We start from the raw sequence: 17,301 nt of genomic DNA, 5'->3' as shown, positions 1-17,301 counted from the left end.
TCTACCAGAATGAATTGAAAAGGCGGGTACAGGAGGTTCTCTGGCTATTAAAGGTTAGGATGGTGGCCAACCAAAAGGAAAACAAGGACCAAAACATTACTGACGGTAGTAGAACAGATATGCTATGAATACTAACAAAACAATTAACAAGAATATTAAGCATATGGTTTTTGTTCCTTTAGTTGCAGTTCACGGCATTTACCTCAAAGGAAAAAGAAAGATGCTCTCTGTTCGTACGAACCGGTGTTAGACAAGGTTAGAAACACAAGTAACCCTAGCACATGTTGCAATTCCTTTTTTGATGTTGGCAATTTAATCTGATCTCGCGAACAAAGAGTGTCTAGTGGGATACATGTCATTCCTTCCCTCCACCAAATCCCTAAGAATTTTACTTTGTGTGAGGGTGTTCATATTTTCTTGGGAAGAATAGTCAGTCCCAAACTCTCTAGGTGGGAAATTATATTATTTTGAGTACTCCGAACCCCTTCTATCTCCCTCCCTCCCACAAGAATGTCATCTACATACTGATAGATGCAAACCCCCTTCTCTACCTGAACCAGCTCCAGCTCTCGTGCCAGAGCACGATGTGCTAGCGTGGGGGAGTGCTTGTATCCCTGTGGGAGTTGGGTAAAAGTGAACTGCTGCCCTTCCCAGGTAAAAGCAAAACGATCCTGGTCCTCAGGCTGCAGGGGAACCATAAAGAACATATCCTTCACATCTACCATGGCCATAATTGGGTGGGCTTGCTCCTGTACAGTGGCTATAAGCTCAGCAATATTTGGTACTGCAGCTGTTAATGGACCGGTATTTGCATTAAGTCTGCGGTAATCCACAGTTAATCTCCACTTGCCGTTGGGTTTCCGTACTGGCCACACTGGGGAATTAAAGGGGGAGTGGGCCGGGATCACGATGCACTGCCCCTTTAAATCCTCTAATACGGGTGTTATTCCCTCTCTAGCTCCTAATGGTAAGGTTTGACATTAGTAATTTTTGAGGGAGGGAGAGGCGGTGCAGCTTGTAGCAGCCAGACATCAAGTGCCTGAGAACCAAACAACCACTGCCTCCCGTTGTTGTCAATCCAGATTCTCGCTTTCAATACGTCACGTCCCAAGAGGTTAAGTGGGAAGTCTCCCACTACCATAGTTGTTTCGATTTTGGTTTCTTCCCCAGGCAAGTGCAGGCCAACTCTAGCCATTGCCTGTGGCTGAACCTTACTAAATGCATCTACTACAAATACTTCTTTCTTTGAAGGGAAAATCCCACAGCTAGTGGCATCTTTTGTTTTAATGGCCAAAATCTGTGCTCCAGTATCTATCAGAAAGGTGACCGGGACTCATTTTGGCCCTACAATCCCGGTGATAAATAAATCTCCCCAATTGTTTTTGGTGAGCCACCTAATGTATGTCCTACCTTCACCCCCCAGCTCACCATCAGAGGGCGAAGGATCTAGTTTCCCGCTGTGTCGGGAGACACTTATTCCTAAGGCATCAATCTCAGAAAGGGTACTACAGGTAATGGCACCTTTAAAGTCTGCTTCCCTATTTACTGGTTTATCAGGCCACCCCATCACCAGCCTCTCTAACTTGTCTGTTGGCAGCCCATCCATTAGGTCACGTGGGATACCCTTTTGCCGGCCCTTTGCCCACAAGCTATTGCGCTTGTTTGGAAAGTCCCTCCCGCCAGATGGTTTTACAAGGGGTGGCTTTTTTGTGCCTCCAGAGTGTGGGACCATTCAAACTTCAGTCCGCCTTAGATTTCTGGTGGTTGGAGGGCCAAAAGGACCATATTTGCACCCATAATTGCTTAACTCTTGGGCTACTTCACTCCAAGTCCACAGTTTCCTATCTGGGGGTTGGCGAGGCTGATTGGGAGCAAATCCCTCTAAAGCTGCCTGTATTTTTCCCTGTATTTGAATCCCAATTGGTTTTAGAGTCGGGAAGTCCCCTTATAAGGGGAGTCATTCGCTCGGTATCCACTGGCATCAGCATCGGGGATTCCTGCCTAGGTTCTAATTTCCTATCATACATCATTTGTAGGCAAGCTGCTTTCTGCACACTTCCCACCAACTGATCAATGGTTCCCATAATTGCGAGAGGATCCCCCCTTTCCAGGGGGTTCGATCCCCCTGCCCAATAAGCCGCTCGCTGGGTTAGAGACCAGGAGGCTCGGTGGTCTCCAGTAGTTAAAAATACTCCTGGCCCCCAATATCCTTCTGCCTCCCTTTCACTGAGCAAAATCTGATCCCCTCCTGATAGTGACACTCTCCACACATAGTCCGTCTCTGATTCCTTTGGGGTTCGGCCAAAATCCTTTTTCAATTTTGCCAATTCAGTGGCAGTGTAGGGGATTTCTTTAGTTGTAACTTGGGGAAAATGGTCCTGCTCATCTTCATAACCGTATTCGGGTTTAACTAAGGGTCGCAGCGAGGATGGTTCTGATCTCTCTAATTTTTCTCTCGCTGCCTGCAGGTCATTAATAGGGTAAATAGTTTGGGGGGGTGCCTCCTCAAGGATGGCATTCACAAGGAGTTGCTCCTTAGGAGCAGCTCATAAAATTTTAACCTGGTCCTTTTCCTCTTCCAATTTTTTTTTTTTTTTTTTTTAATTCGCCAACTTGTCCCTGCAGGGTTTGAACCAGGGTTTGGAGACATTCTATGGTCTGAGATTCAGCGGCACGACAGCGGTCTTCTGGTTTCACTGCCGCCGCTAGGCTGGCGCTGAGAACAGCACAAATAACACTTTCCCTTTCCCGGAGCGACCCAAGCGTCCTCCTGCAGAGCAACCATTCGGTCTACAACACTCTGCAAATTGTGCCAATTGTTCTGTGCCCAATCCATGCCGGGCACAGAAGGCTGGGCATTATACTTGCCCAAAAAATCGAACAGAACCTCCTTGCCCTTAGGGGCAGTTACTTCGTCACTCATATCTGAAATAAAGAGGGGGCAGTCGTCCCAGGAAGGCACCACTTAAGTTTCGAACACTTCACACTGTCCCACCCCCTATTCTTTCCTGGGAGGTCTCACAGCAAGGTGAAACAAGAACGAGTGGACAACACGACATTCTCACTTCGAGGGATCCTGTCCGTGATGCCAATTAAAAGTATGTTACGATCCGATTTTGATGAGAGGAGGGTCCCCTTGCGTTCTAACCGGCCTCAGATGAGTCTGGGGGGCTAGGGGTGGCTAGACCGACCTCTCATTTCAGGTTCGATCCCTTCGAGCGAGATTAAGACACAAACGAGGTCAGATGTCCTAAGTGCACCCATTCATTAACCACTCAGAGAAGACAGAAAAATAGCGACAGAGAAGGAAGGAAAACAAGAGAGGAAAATTAAGCAAGAGCTTGGGATAGGAAAGCGCAAACAGTCACCACCATGGATCCGTGGCATCCTGAGGATCCGTGCTTCTGGGGCCTTCAGTGGTGGGTGAATCACACCAAGGTCTTCGGTGGCGGGTGATCACACGGGGGTCTGGGGTGGGGGTCTTTTCTAGGCTGCGTGCCTGAGGCAACAACTTCACGCTTGTGTGGAACTCCCTCGCATCCCACTTGCCCAGGGCAACGGCACGTAGCCCGCGTCTCTGAGCCCCGCTATGCCCGGGGTCTCACGCGCTGATCGCGTGCATGCGCCCACAGCCAACCGTCTGCTCCGAGCAGGCTCTTACCACGGCCTCGCCGCTGTCCTTGCTGCTGCGTGAGCGGGCGACACCTCGCACACTTTCCTGCAAGGTCCTGCCAGCTTCACGTGGGCAAGCTTTGAGACAAATTTCCAGCCGTTTCGTCCCTCACAATTACTAACCACTAGACTATTCTGAGCCCAACACCTCCAAAAGAGCTTGGTAAGTGACTTCTAAGGCTCGCTATTTGCACATTTTGTCTGTTATCCACAGTAGTCTCCTGAGGATTTCTGGAGCTGCCAAAGCTCTATTATCTATGTTTTATATACAAGTACTTCTTAGATTCTGTAACAAATGCTAAACAAATCACATGAATCCCATTCAAGACAGGAAAAAATTTACATCCTATTTTAATTGAAAGTTAACGCTTAGAACAGCCGCTAATATGCCACAGCCTTTAAATATTTAATACAGCCTTCCCACTAACAACATGGATTGTTAATACTCCAGAACATCTGACATAGCTCTTTATTTTACATTGAATTTTGTCGCACAGAATAAAAAGAGAATGTGATAGAAGAGTATTTGCTAGACTTGGCATAAAAGAAAGTTACTGGCAGGCTGTATTAGCAATCTGAAAAAAAGACTGAAGATGAAAGATTAATCCACTGGAAAAGAAAAAAAAATTCTTAATAGACTCATTTAACATGAAAACATGAACGCTATCTTTAAAATCCTTTGTTTTTTCCCCAGATTAAAAAGTGCGTTATGATCATTGTAAGTTCTGTTAGCTTTCTTTCAAACACTCTATTCAAAATGCTTGATATTTCTTAGGAAAAAAAGAGATGGTGTTTGATTACATGTTTGAATCCGGAAATACAGATTCTGTTCTCAGTTCTATCTCAGTTCCTGTATGACTTTCAACAGGTTGTTACCCTTAGGGTTTGGCTTCCTCATCTAAAAAGCAGCAAACAGATTTCACCTCCATCATGTTCGATGACACTCCGTAGTGTTTGTAAAGTGTTTTGAAGCTTTTGCCCTGTGTTGTTTTCCAAAACAGACCTTTGTACTGACTCATGCACGACAACCAAATTTGGCATGGCTAAAAGTACAAATGGTTAACCCTAATGCTAAGTTTCAAATAAGTTAAGGAACAATATCAAATATCTTCACTCAAACACAGATTAAGAAAAAAAATTTTAAATTCTATACAAGTGTAAATTATCTATACTATCTATATGCAATACTAAAGAGAAACCTCTTAAATATAATCATTTATTTATATAAAAGAGAATACAAATGCAGGAGTGTAATCACAGTTTAAAATATCACAACCATCCAATTTTCCACAATAAAGATAATGCAACTAAGTCAAATCAGATGCTATATAGTATCTATATATAGCCCATATTAGACACTACAGCCAAATAAAAAAAATCTTCTAGTCCACTGTTAGTCTGACACAGCTAAATTATAAATTAATACCGCGTCAAGTTCTATCAACATATTAATCTTGCATCATAATCTCCAGAAAGAAAAACATATTGGCCAGTTAATAAAAAAAGATTGCTTTTCAAATTACACAGTATTTCCTGTGGTCTTGTGGGTATACTATAAAAAAAAGTATACACTAAGAATCCTTGAATCTTAGCATTCATGCGTGAAATTCATGCTAGAAAGAAGTCTGCAACAGTAAAAATAATTCCAGATTTAAAATGTTATTTAGACATCAGCTGTCTTGTATCTATACCAGTGTCTTACAAACCATATTTAAAGTATGTTGAAGAGCGATTTTCCGAAATCTTCCTGCCAAACTAGAATTTCATCACTCGGGGAATTAGAAAACCTATCCTTAAGAGTCTCCTTTAACTGCAGAATATACCTTCAAGGCAATTTATAATTTAACATATATTAGAAGACCTTAGAGGAGCTATTTGCCTTGACCACCTGTTATATATCAAAATACCCTGTGCAGATATAAATATATGTTGAATTAATGCATTTTTTCCTAACGAATAAAGGTCTCAAACAAAACCAAAATTGTGTGCAACACCCTAGAATCATAGGAAGTACCTGATGGAGACACAGGGGAAGTATCATTGAATCCATCTGCTCAACCTCTTCACGGAGCAAAGAGAAAAGAGACCGCAACGTTTGGTTTTGTTCTTTTTGGTGAAAGTTTTCATTTGCTTCAACAGCACCTCCAGCATGCACAGAATCTGTATCTTTAATAAGAGTATTTTCCTCCTTGATTGCTGTGGTTCCCACTGTAGGAACTCCTTTAAAAAGAACAAGTACTTAGGTTAGGATTCAAAAAATACATCAAGTTGCTTTTTTAGGAAATTTCAATGCAAAAGCTATGAATAAAACCCTAGTATCTTAAATAACACCCCTGCAAAAAATTAAAATACTGGTCTTGTCAAAATTAGTTGTGATAGGTCTGTCTCAGTGTCAGCTCACCTACCCAAAAAAAAACACAGTACAATACATCAGCTATTTTGTACACTTCTAACTGGGATCTGACTTTAACTTGGGAAAAAAAAAAACCACCTAGTCTAAACTGTTCTACAGAGTTATTAATAAGAGACCAGAATGACGTAAAATAAGAAGTGTTGTGACTGGTGTTACAGTTTCAGCTAAAAAATCAATACTTAGATCCAAGTGGACAAACTTCTATGTTAAGACTGAATTGTAATACAGCAGAGACAGAAAGCAGGGTTGTTTGCAACAGTTTTGCTCAAAAAGGGCAAAAAGAAGGTAGGTGAGGAGAGTGTGAATGAGGCTGTCAGTTTGTCTCTTCACTCCTGCCAAGGACCTTGCACAGGGAGATGTCGTGGGGAAGGGAGGGCAGAGAGAGAAGGAGGAAGGACAATTTGACCTGTTCTTCAGATGATAACACAGTGGCTCCTCACAGTGACAGGATCTTAAAGAATAGAAAGAAGCAGTTGGTGACAGTGGGGGACTCTGTTGTGTGGGACTCGTGTGGGACAGATGTCCAGGGGGACTGTCCTGCTGAGTGAAAAGGAAGACCCCCCCTAGATAATTGGATAGTTTATTTGAGAGTCCAGGGAATGCGCCAGTAGAGGTGATCTACGTTGGTAACAATGACATGAGGATGGGTAAACTGAATTTAGCCTCCAGAACTTCTTGCTAGGCAGAAAAGTAGGTTCTCCATGGTACATTCCCTGGCAGTCCACTGTTGCCTCTCTCCAATTTTATAGAAGTGAAAAAAGTCAGACATGCAGGTGGAGGACTGGCAACATATATGAAGGATAACATAAAGCATAACAGTACAAGCGTATTACAGGAAAAACTTTGTGTGCAAATCCCACATTTTATTGTTAGAAATGCAGTGTCTGTAGCATATTGCTGATCACAAATATGATAGTTATCAGGAGATGTTAAATGAGATTAGGGAAGAAGCGTAGAGCAGGCAGTAGTAGTGGGAGAAATCAACTACCCATATACAGACTGGACCAGTTTCTCACACGAAGATCAGAGGATAAAAGCAATAAGTGATGCTTCCTATAACACACAGTCTTAGGACTAACCAGAAAACTAGAGCTTATTCCACCAATTAATGAACAATTTTTTTTTCATAAGCCAATATTGTATTTGTTACATTTACATAGGACGGAACTTAAAAAAAATCCCATAGTTTTTTTAAACAATTTACAGAATTTGGCCACTGAAAGGTGCACAAAAAAATTCTATAAACTCAAGTTATGACAAGTATGCTACTCTTCCCCAGCTACACCCATTTTCTGAAAATCATGTTATCATTTAAAAGCAGGACAGGTGGGGGCACTGTTTCAAGTAACCATCACACTTTGACTGTTTCTACAGCTTGGGCACTCAGCATATTTCAGACCCCCTTGTGTTCAATGCAACTGAAACCCTATTATGATGATTCAGGTTTAAGATTTAGGGCTTAAGAAAGGCATTACCTTGTCCACCGAAGGCTCCAGCATTCTATTTTTCATTCTTTTAAACTCTTTTAAGTAAACTATCCAGGTCAGGAGTACTAATAATCTCTGTGGGTGGCTATTTTCATAGGGCTTACTGCCAGACAAAATATGGGTGTAACTTAACATTGCTTTTTCAATATTAATGCATGTCTCTGCTGTTCCAGTATTTATTTGGGCTTGCTGTGAGCCAAAAGCAACAAGAGACATAACTGCATGCAAGATACAAACCAGGAAGTACTTTTAGAGATGGAATTAAGGCTGTTCTTTAAAAATATAGCTTTCTGTTCAGCACATGATCATGAAATCAGAAAAGAGGGTCCACATATTCTGGCAAACCTTTTCTCTCAGGGGAAAAAAAAAGTCACTTCAAACTGCACTTTATTAAAGAGTTAACAATTACCTGTCCTATCAAAACATGTACATTGACTGAAACATGCTCAATAGCAACTATCATGAAAATCCTTCATTTTAATGTTACTGTAGTACTGTTGCTAACATATAGTTTATAAACTGCATATTATTCCTATATATAGTTGAGCCATCACTCACTCAGAATCAAATTCTGCCCTCTAATTACTCCCCTGATTCTGAAGCAAGGCCTTAACAGCCATTCAGGTTAATTCTGCCTGGTTCTGTCTTAAACACAAGACAGCATTTGCGCCTTAGTAGCACTATAACCAAGAACTTTTCCTAAGGCTGTAACACTTAGTAACGTGTGCTGGTTTTGGCTGGGATAAAGTTAATTTTCTTCATAGTAGCTCATATGGGGCTACGTTTTGGATTTGTGCTGGAAACAGTGTTGATAACACAGGGATATTTTAGTTACTGCTGAGCAGTGCTTACACAGAGTCAAGGCCTTTTCTGCTTCTCACACCACCCCACCAGCGAGTAGGCTGGGGGTGCACAAGAAGCTGGCAGGTGACACAGCTGGGACAGCTGACCCCAACTGACCAAAGGGATGTTCCATACCATATGACATCATGCTCAGCATATAAAGTTGGGGAGAAAAAGAAGGAAGGGGGTACATTTGGAGTGATGGTGTTTGTCTTCCCAAGTAACCATTACGCGTGATGGAACCCTGCTTTCCTGAAGATGGCTGAACACCTGCCTGCCCATGGGAAGTACTAAATTAATTCCTTGTTTCGCTTTGCTTGTGTGCGTGGCTTTTGCTTTACTTATTAAACTGTCTCTATCTCAACCCACAAGTTTTCTCACTTTTACCCTTCCTGATTCTTGACCCCATCCCCTGGGGGGGGGGGGGGGGGGGGGGGCGGGGAAGGGGAGGGGAGTGAGTGAGCAGCTGTGTGGTACTTAGTTGCTGGCTGAGGTCAAACCACAATGTAATGCTATCCTCGAATCAATCAATCTTACTGTCCAAAGCAGATTTTTTTTTTTTTTTTTAGTAAAGATGGGTACCTTACATATATTTCTGGTATTTTAAGAAGACAGGATTAAGTTTTTTCACGTTGCAAAGCATTATTTACTCCATACATTGGTATTTGTTTCCATACCAGAATGGAACTAAAGCCTTTATGACAATAAATGTGAAAAAACACAGAAGATACCAACTCTCCAATGGCCAGAGCACTCATTAGGAACATAGCAGAGAGCTGGGTTCAAGTTTCTGCTCTGCCAGACTCACAGAGGTTTCAGCTGACATCTTCTATGCCCAGTTGGGTTTGCCAGTGTTTCCTAAGACATGGGGAGAAGCAAACTTTCTCAAAATTTCCCTAAGTGTTCACAGAAGCAGCCCCATGTTTGCATAAAAGATCCAATTTTGACAGACCTTGTGAATAAAAATGACAAATGCATTTTTCAATGTTTCACCTTTTTTTGTTTTATCAGCACTGCAAGTATATGAGAATGAGTCAGAGGTGCAAGTATGAGGCATTTGCTATCAAGTTATGGATATTGTCCTCTGTTTTTTAATTGAATATTAATTTTCACATTGAGTAGCATTAGCTTAAGTCACTAGCTAAGAAGTTTCTAGTACAGAAAACATATGGTAGTCTCTTTTTTTTTTTAAACATTCTTTGGTACTCAATACCAGAAAGCTGGTTCAGACTGATTAATTCAAGAACTTTTTTAAAAAAAAAAAAACCAAAACACACCACCAAAAAAACCAACAAGTATTTAAAAAAAATATTTCATTTTTAAGGGAAGAGATTTTATGACAGGAGTGTTGGCGGCAAAGATATAGCTCTAACTGAGCAAGCTCAAAATCTTGTTTAGTGTGGCACAGAACCCTAAATAAAATAACATTGCTTGAATTTTCATATAATTTGACTAGTTTATGTTCATATATTTCATTTGCTGCAACACCAAATCCATCCCAACCACTCCACTTTCTTCTCCTACCTTCAAGCTGCTTCAAGAAATAAGTTGAATAATTTACAGGAAAAGCTTATGTTGCAGAATTTAACTTGGGGGAAAAAATATTAAGTGCAAGTCACCGTGCTATACTACATTAAGGAATTACACGCTGTCATTTTACAATATTAAGTTACTAGTTATGCCAGGACTGATCTTTTGGAAAAAGATTAAATTATTTTCAGAGAACAGGGATAATTTGAAGTCCACATTTACAAAAATACATTGAAGCAGATGACAGTTCATGAATCACTGTCTCTACTGCACTAAAGTTAGTTCATTACAAGGAATCCAAGTATGAATAATCACCAAAGTTTAAATTTGTCAATTTCAATTTACATTACTTCTTTGATCACCAATGTGCTCCTTAAACAGATAAAATCATAGTCTATTCAAAACATTATTAGTATACAAAAAGAACGTGAGAGAAATTTGGGAAGCGGGAAGCTATAGAGTTGTCAATTCACTCTAATACATCTACTGCAGCATCAAGGCAGCTAAAAGGAGGCACTTCTTCAAACAATGCATAGGTGAAATCTTGGAACTACTTACGCCAGGACACCGAAATGGACTCAAAAGCAACTGCAAGTCAGGTGACAAATTCACTGTAAGCTATCACAGTCTATCAGTTCCCACTTGGGCAAGTCCTGAATGGATAACTGCTGATGGCAAGGAGAACACACAAACAAATGACTATCTCTTTGCCTTGTCCTTATACTCTCACCTACCCATCCTCTACTGGCCACTGTCAGGGGAAGGATGTTGAACTAGGTGAATCTTCAACCAGATACAGTGATTTTTAATCTCACATTCCAGTCTACTGATTGTAGGAGCTAGGATAATTCTAGCTCCCACACATTCCAAGCATATACAGAAACATAATAATCAAATACTTACAACTATTACACTTTGTAAGCAAATATTTAGAGGGCTTCAAACCCATTGCAAGTGCACATACTCACTCATTCTTCTAAAGTAAAAACATATGTCCAGAGCAGAAGATTGGCCTCTCTAATGATCACCAATCTTCTGCTGAGCAAGTCCCAAATAAATAAAATTAAGTAAAATGTAGTTTTCCATATTCCAGGTTCATTGCTTTAGTCACTAGCAAGAGAAGGAATATGAACAACAGGGCTTTTTAAGTCAAATGTCATCTTTTCTAGAACGGCAACATTTAACAGTGACCCTAACAGGTTTGCTTGTAGGGAAAGAGAAGAAGATTCATAAATCTCTTCTTTAGCTATGAGTCAAAGTAACTCATCCATGATTTCTCAATAGTTAAAAATACAAGTTAAAAGAATATCACCATTATACATGCCATGCAAGTATTTAGTTTGTGATTCCAGCTTGCTTGTGTCTGTATCACATTTCATCAACTTGCTTTTTGTTATTCCCATCATACAGATGGCTGGTTCTCAATTACTTCTGCCAATCTCTTGTTTTAATTAAGTATTCTCTTCTATTTTTAAACTTTAAATCTACAGTTGAAATATAATACTTAATGACTTTCTGCATCAATTAGAATTAATTCTTCCTATAATGACAGATTTCAGGATCCTCTTATGTCTACTAGAAAATATAGTTTTTCTCTTCTAGATTTTGCCTATACATACAAGATATGGAATGCAAGGCTTCCTTCCCTTCCCTTCCCTTCTTTACGTATTTTATAACCTTTTAAGATCATCAGTTTTCAGATTAGGCCATAAAAGACTTGCTATTTAGCAGGAAAACTGTATTTTAAAATTATCTATTTTAGGTAGCCAAATTCCCCATCTTCTCAGTCTTTAGATGAAAAAATGCACAGGGGAAAAAAGCGCAGGCATGATTCAGTTGTTCCAAGTTACTTTCAAAGATACCTATGTGATGAAACACACTGATTTTAATTAATATATTTGCAGCACTGTGACACATAAGCTTTATGATTTACAGCAAAAAACTAATGTAACAATACATTGTGTTGATGCAGACAAATCCTACTCATTCAAAAAGGGAAGAAGCATCTCAAATAAGAGCATGTAATAAACATTTACATTTTCCTTATCCAATTCATATCCAAAAGATCTAAAGGAGAAGCAACATCAAAAATTGGTAGAAACACATTTTTGAACAGCTCATTACCCAAAATGCACATCCTAGGACTATCTGTTAGGCTTTGAAAAATGTAAGTAAATTTTGACAACAGCAGGCCAAGATCAAACTATTCAGTGCTTATACTAAGATTTCAAATCTTGACACTGGATCAAGACACCAAAATCTTGCACTTGAGCATAATGTTCAAATGAACAAAAACATATTGCCTGAATTTCTGGCTATTCTGATTTGGAAGTCGGCCCGATTTCCATACTGAAACTCTGCACCTCCCTTTACTCGTGCTTCCTTGATATGTTCCATTTGCTACATAGCCAATGCTTAAATACAGAAGGTGAAAATATCTACAGTTGAATCTGATTTAGGACTATTCACAGTTCTGGGGGAAAAAAAAAACAACCCAAAACCAACAAAACCCAACCAACCAACCCCCCCGCCAAAACCCTTTACTGAAATTTTGAAAACAATTAGTACAACCACCAAAATATACCTTTCTTATTAGTTCACAGGTTAGAACTACAGTGTTGTTATTTTAAGTAAACAGAACAAAAACATTTTTTTATAAAGTACCTTTAGATTTTTTACTGGAGCTTCTTCTGCTTCTTGGACTTCTTTTTCCACCTGACTGTTTTTCTGTAATAGGCTTTTCCTCCAGTTGGGTGTCCATATGGACATTTACAGATATCCTCTCAGTCTCACTGTCCTTACAGCTTGGGGTACAGCCTCCACTGTCCATATTCTCATTATTATTGATGCTGTCCTGCTCACCTTCAACCTGTCGTCCCATAGCAATGCTACTACTGCACAGAACTTCATTCCCATCATTGTCGAGTTGATTTTCATTTTCATCAGCTGAAGAAACCAAATGAGATGCCAAGCTTCCCACCCTATAGTCAGCAGGAAGACTGTCCTTTGAGTCTATTTGTAGATCATTTGGTGGAAATTCTCTGTCATCCATTAGAGCGTCACTTGTTGAACCACTTAATCTCTCTCCAAATATTTTTAGACCTAAAATATAAAACCAGAAGAAGTATTTATACATTATAATGGATAAATAACCTTGTACTTAATACCAGCCAATAAAGAATCACATTGGCCAAGTGATACAGTTTAAAAAGTATGGGGAAACTCTTTCAAACAGTAATCCATTGCCCCATTGTAAGTCTTCAAGCAAAGCATACCTACATACAAAAACCGATCTATAAACTTGTATTTTTATCCAATTATAATTGGTTCCAGTTACCTGACCAGTAGCACAGCTGATCTTTACAGCAGTGCTCACAGTGTTACAGCTGAGGTAACAAGAAAAACAAAAAGATAAACAGAAACCACCCCTCACCACCCCCCTTTAAATCTATGGCTAAAACAAAAGCATTCTTGTCACATAAGATCATAGTTTGCCTGAAATAAAAATAAACCAGGGTGGAATAGAAACAGAACAACTTTTCATTCTGGCAGTGATGGTATCACATCAAATATACAGATAGATTAACTCTGTTACAAGAATTAGATGCAAGTAGAACCTGTTTATTGACTCAGATTGCCACTTTATTTTCAAGAAAACATTCAACATGTCTTCAGTATACACAGAAGCAGATGGTTTGTTAATAAAAAACCCTAATCCCCCACCTACTCTCAGCAGGGGTCAATTTACCCTTTTTGCGAATATGCAACTCTAATCAATGCTGCAATTAGATGCATATTCACAGGAAAAAAAGGGTAACTCTTAGTAGCAGAGTTACATGGTACTTACACAGGACTGTTATTGTATCAGTTCCCACCTTTAGCTTTTAGAAGCATGGCAATACCACCGGTTTAACTTAGCAACTATATAGATGAAATACAGCTCCATTATATACATCTTGTTAGATTTAGCTCACATATTTTAAATAGTGAAGCTGAGAATCAGTGAGCACTCTTGTATTATAGAAGATCTTAGAGAAGCCTCCTACAGCAGCTTCCTATCCTTTTCTTTAAATGAAAAGGCATTTTAGGAAACCTGTCTTCACCAAGTTTTCTTCAGTCTTATGTCTTGGTATATACAACTGAAATAGCTGAAATACACACTTGCTAAATATGCAAAACAATGTTTCATTTTACACGCTAGAAGAATTCAAATTGCATAAAAATGGAAAAAAAAAGTCTTAGAGAATAAGTAGGTTTTCCTCATACACAGACACATACTTCTGTTAAAGATTACTAAAAAGATTTTCCTAAAATTATTCCTCCACAACCTTTGTAGTTGCTAAAAGGGCTGGAAAAAAGAAAACATGACTCCTACATTAGAGAAGGACAAGAAGGAGGATTTAGGGAGCTACAGGCTGCTCAGCCTCACCTCAATGCCTGGAAGATGATATAGTAAGTAATCCTAGAAACCATTTTCAAACATATGATGGACAAAAAGGACATCAGGAGTAGTCAGCGTGGATTTATGATGGGTAAATAGTGCTTAACCAACTTGATAGGCCTCTACAAAGAGGTGACTGGCTCAGCAGAGGAGGGGAGAACACTGGATGCTGTTTACCTTGACTTTGGTAAGGCTTTTGACACTGTCTCCAATAACATCCTCACAGGCAACCACACAAAGTACAGGCTAGATAACAGACTGTGAGGAGTTCCAGGGAAGCATGCAGAGGGCAACAAGCCACCACCAGCTGGGCAACACAAAAGCAAAAGTCAGCATCAGCTAGGACAACATCTCCACTTCCAACCTGAAGAACTTCTTAACCATTTCCAGCCATGCCAGTCTAACAAAAAAATACTGCCTATCCTATAACACCTAAGCTGCACCAGGGGAGGTTTAGACTGGACATTAGGAAGCATTTCTTCACCAAGAGGGTGGTCAAACACTGGAACAGGCTTCCTAAAGAGCTGGTCAATGCCCCAAGCCTGTCAGTGCTTAAGAGGCATTTGTACAGTGCCCTTAACAACATGCTTTGACTTTTTGGTCGGCCCTGAATTGGTCAGGCAGTTGGACTAGATGATTGTTGTAGATCCTTTTCAACTGAAATAGTCTATTCTGTTCCAGAAAAATAATGAATTGTACACTAGAGACACAAGTCATATTTTCCTTTGGCAAACAAATAAGAGAATTGGCTTTCCTTGAGCACCAGAAAGACAAAGAAGGAACTCTAGAGGAAATACGTATCTGGAGAATGCATCTGTTCATTAGAAAGATGCTCCTTAACCAAGCCCTTTTCTCTCAAAGGGTGTTAAACATCAAATGCAATGTTAAAAGGAGAACAGAACTTTAATCAGCCCAGCAAGAATCAAAACTAGCAGATATTCTTTACAGACACCCACACTATAGTTATGTTGATTTACTGATAACTGTTCTAAAGCATTAAAAAAAAATCCCAAACACCATGTTAAACTTGAAAGGTTCACTTCTTACTCTTCCTAGCATATGAAATAATAACTACTGCTGCCCTCCTCAGCTCATAGATTAAACAATACATCAAACAAAAGAGGTTGAAGTAAATTGCCCAAAGCCAACAAGGAATTAGTTTTAACAGCAATAATTAAAAATCAGGATGTCCTACCACCACTCTCTTGCTTCTATCAGTAGACAACAGTTTATCCTTTCAACAGCTACCACAGGGAAACAGAAACATGAATGCATTTGAACAAGGTGTTTCCTATTGGATTGTGCAAAATGAGGAAAAGATGCTTTTGACAAGTGACATTTTCTATAGAGGAAGCTAACATTTTGATAGAAAATATTAACTCATTTCCTTTTAACATGTGGCTAAAATGATAGTCCCTCTCTAGCTGAGAGGCTGGAGAGCTTGTGTAGCCAGCACAGATCAACATTTCTTGGTTTATTGTTTGAAACTCAGTATTTCTTCAAATAAAAGTAGCCCTGAAAATCTATTCCTTTCTACAACCCTTATGACTCCTTAGAGGATGAACATTCAGAAAGAGCTAGTTCAAAGAATTTAGAACAGTCTTGGCCTTGATCCTTTAAAAGGATTTTTTTTTCCCCCAGATGAAACTTTTTTTCCTTCCTGTTTTTCAGTGTTGCTATCTACTATTCCTTTTGACTTTACCAAGGCACCAGGCAGGTACCAAAGTGAAGCTAAATCCTGTGAGAATGAACTTTAGCTCCATCTAAAAACACAGGTAGAAACACTTATTTATAAACAAAAATGGAATTAAAATCACTAGTGATTCAAACTATATTTAACAGACCATTAACGTGCAGTTCCCGTTTTTACTGTTTTGCCATTGAAATGAATCATACACAAAAGCAACATTCTAAGAAAAAATGTTTGTTTCTTCCTAGGCACATCTCTCCTCCTTTCACTGGTTGCCCAAAATTGAAATAAAAGCTAACACTGATTAGAACTGTGCTGACCTCTGTTAAAAGGTGACGATGAATCAAAGTGCTTCAGTTCTAGTTGCCACACAGATTCATGCAATTGCCATATATAATCATGATGATTATAGTACAAATCAAAATAAGATGGAAAATACTTGCCAAGTGGCTAAAAGACAAAGTCTGTATTGAAGAAATTAGTTGTATGTTTGTTTGCTTTAGGACAAACAGTATGTACACTACAGAAATATCATGGTAGTCACTTCTATTTTAGGTCAATTTCAATTTTAAAAAGCCCATGCTCTTCAGTGTTCTCTTTCACGTACTTCATATAACTTCATATAATTTCAACAACCTTTTTAGTTGCTCATTTTTGTGTGTGTACAGAGCCTTTCTTCCATCTATCCTTACTAAGGAAACAAACTTAAATACAGTTGTTTGGATTGTATGCTGAAAAAAAAGGGAAGAACTGGGATCTTTCCTGACCTGGCACAGACGAAATTTGAAGAGGACATTAAAAAAAACCCCAAACCAAAACCACAAACAAACACTACCCCCCAACCCTCATAGTAACACAGCTCCTCTATGCTGGAAAGCTGGTGGGTTTTGTGAATGTTAGTGAATATATAGCATAGTATGTAATTTACTGATCTCCAAAGTATCTTACAGAACAGATCAAGATCATAACACCATATCTGCCGGCAAAAAGCAAAAAAGGTTAACATTCAAAAAGTTTATGGCAAATAATTTTTTTTATTCCATTTGACTGCCTCCATATAGTCCCTCTGCCAAAGACACTATTTTCCTTCTCTTATTCTCATGCCACTTAATTATTCTATGTTGATTAGAGAGAATTAAGTCTTTTAATTGTTGCCCCATTATATCACCTATATTGCTCTATTCAAATTGAATGGGCATTTCAGATTGGTTCCCAGTGTTGCTCC

At 39.4% G+C, this 17,301-nt stretch overlaps 1 protein-coding gene and 1 pseudogene across 1 annotated transcript in view; both read right to left on the bottom strand.

Annotated features, from left to right (window-relative positions):
* The window catches only part of CNST (consortin, connexin sorting protein), a 53,878-nt gene that overhangs the window by 27,285 nt on the left and 9,292 nt on the right, over positions 1–17,301 (bottom strand). Inside the window, exons 5-6 of the mRNA XM_075707596.1 lie at positions 12,610–13,047; positions 5,687–5,892 (exon numbers count right to left, since the gene is read on the bottom strand). Of these exons, the coding sequence (XP_075563711.1) occupies positions 5,687–5,892; positions 12,610–12,997 (594 nt within the window). The 5' untranslated portion in view covers positions 12,998–13,047. The remainder of the gene's footprint in view (positions 1–5,686; positions 5,893–12,609; positions 13,048–17,301) is intronic.
* LOC142593162 (uncharacterized) lies at positions 408–2,923 on the bottom strand (annotated as a pseudogene).

This window comes from Pelecanus crispus, chromosome 3, assembly GCF_030463565.1.
Source record: "Pelecanus crispus isolate bPelCri1 chromosome 3, bPelCri1.pri, whole genome shotgun sequence".
Lineage (NCBI taxonomy): Eukaryota > Metazoa > Chordata > Aves > Pelecaniformes > Pelecanidae > Pelecanus > Pelecanus crispus.
The sequence above is the reverse complement of the archived record's forward strand: the minus strand, read 5'-3'. Positions and strand labels throughout refer to the sequence as shown.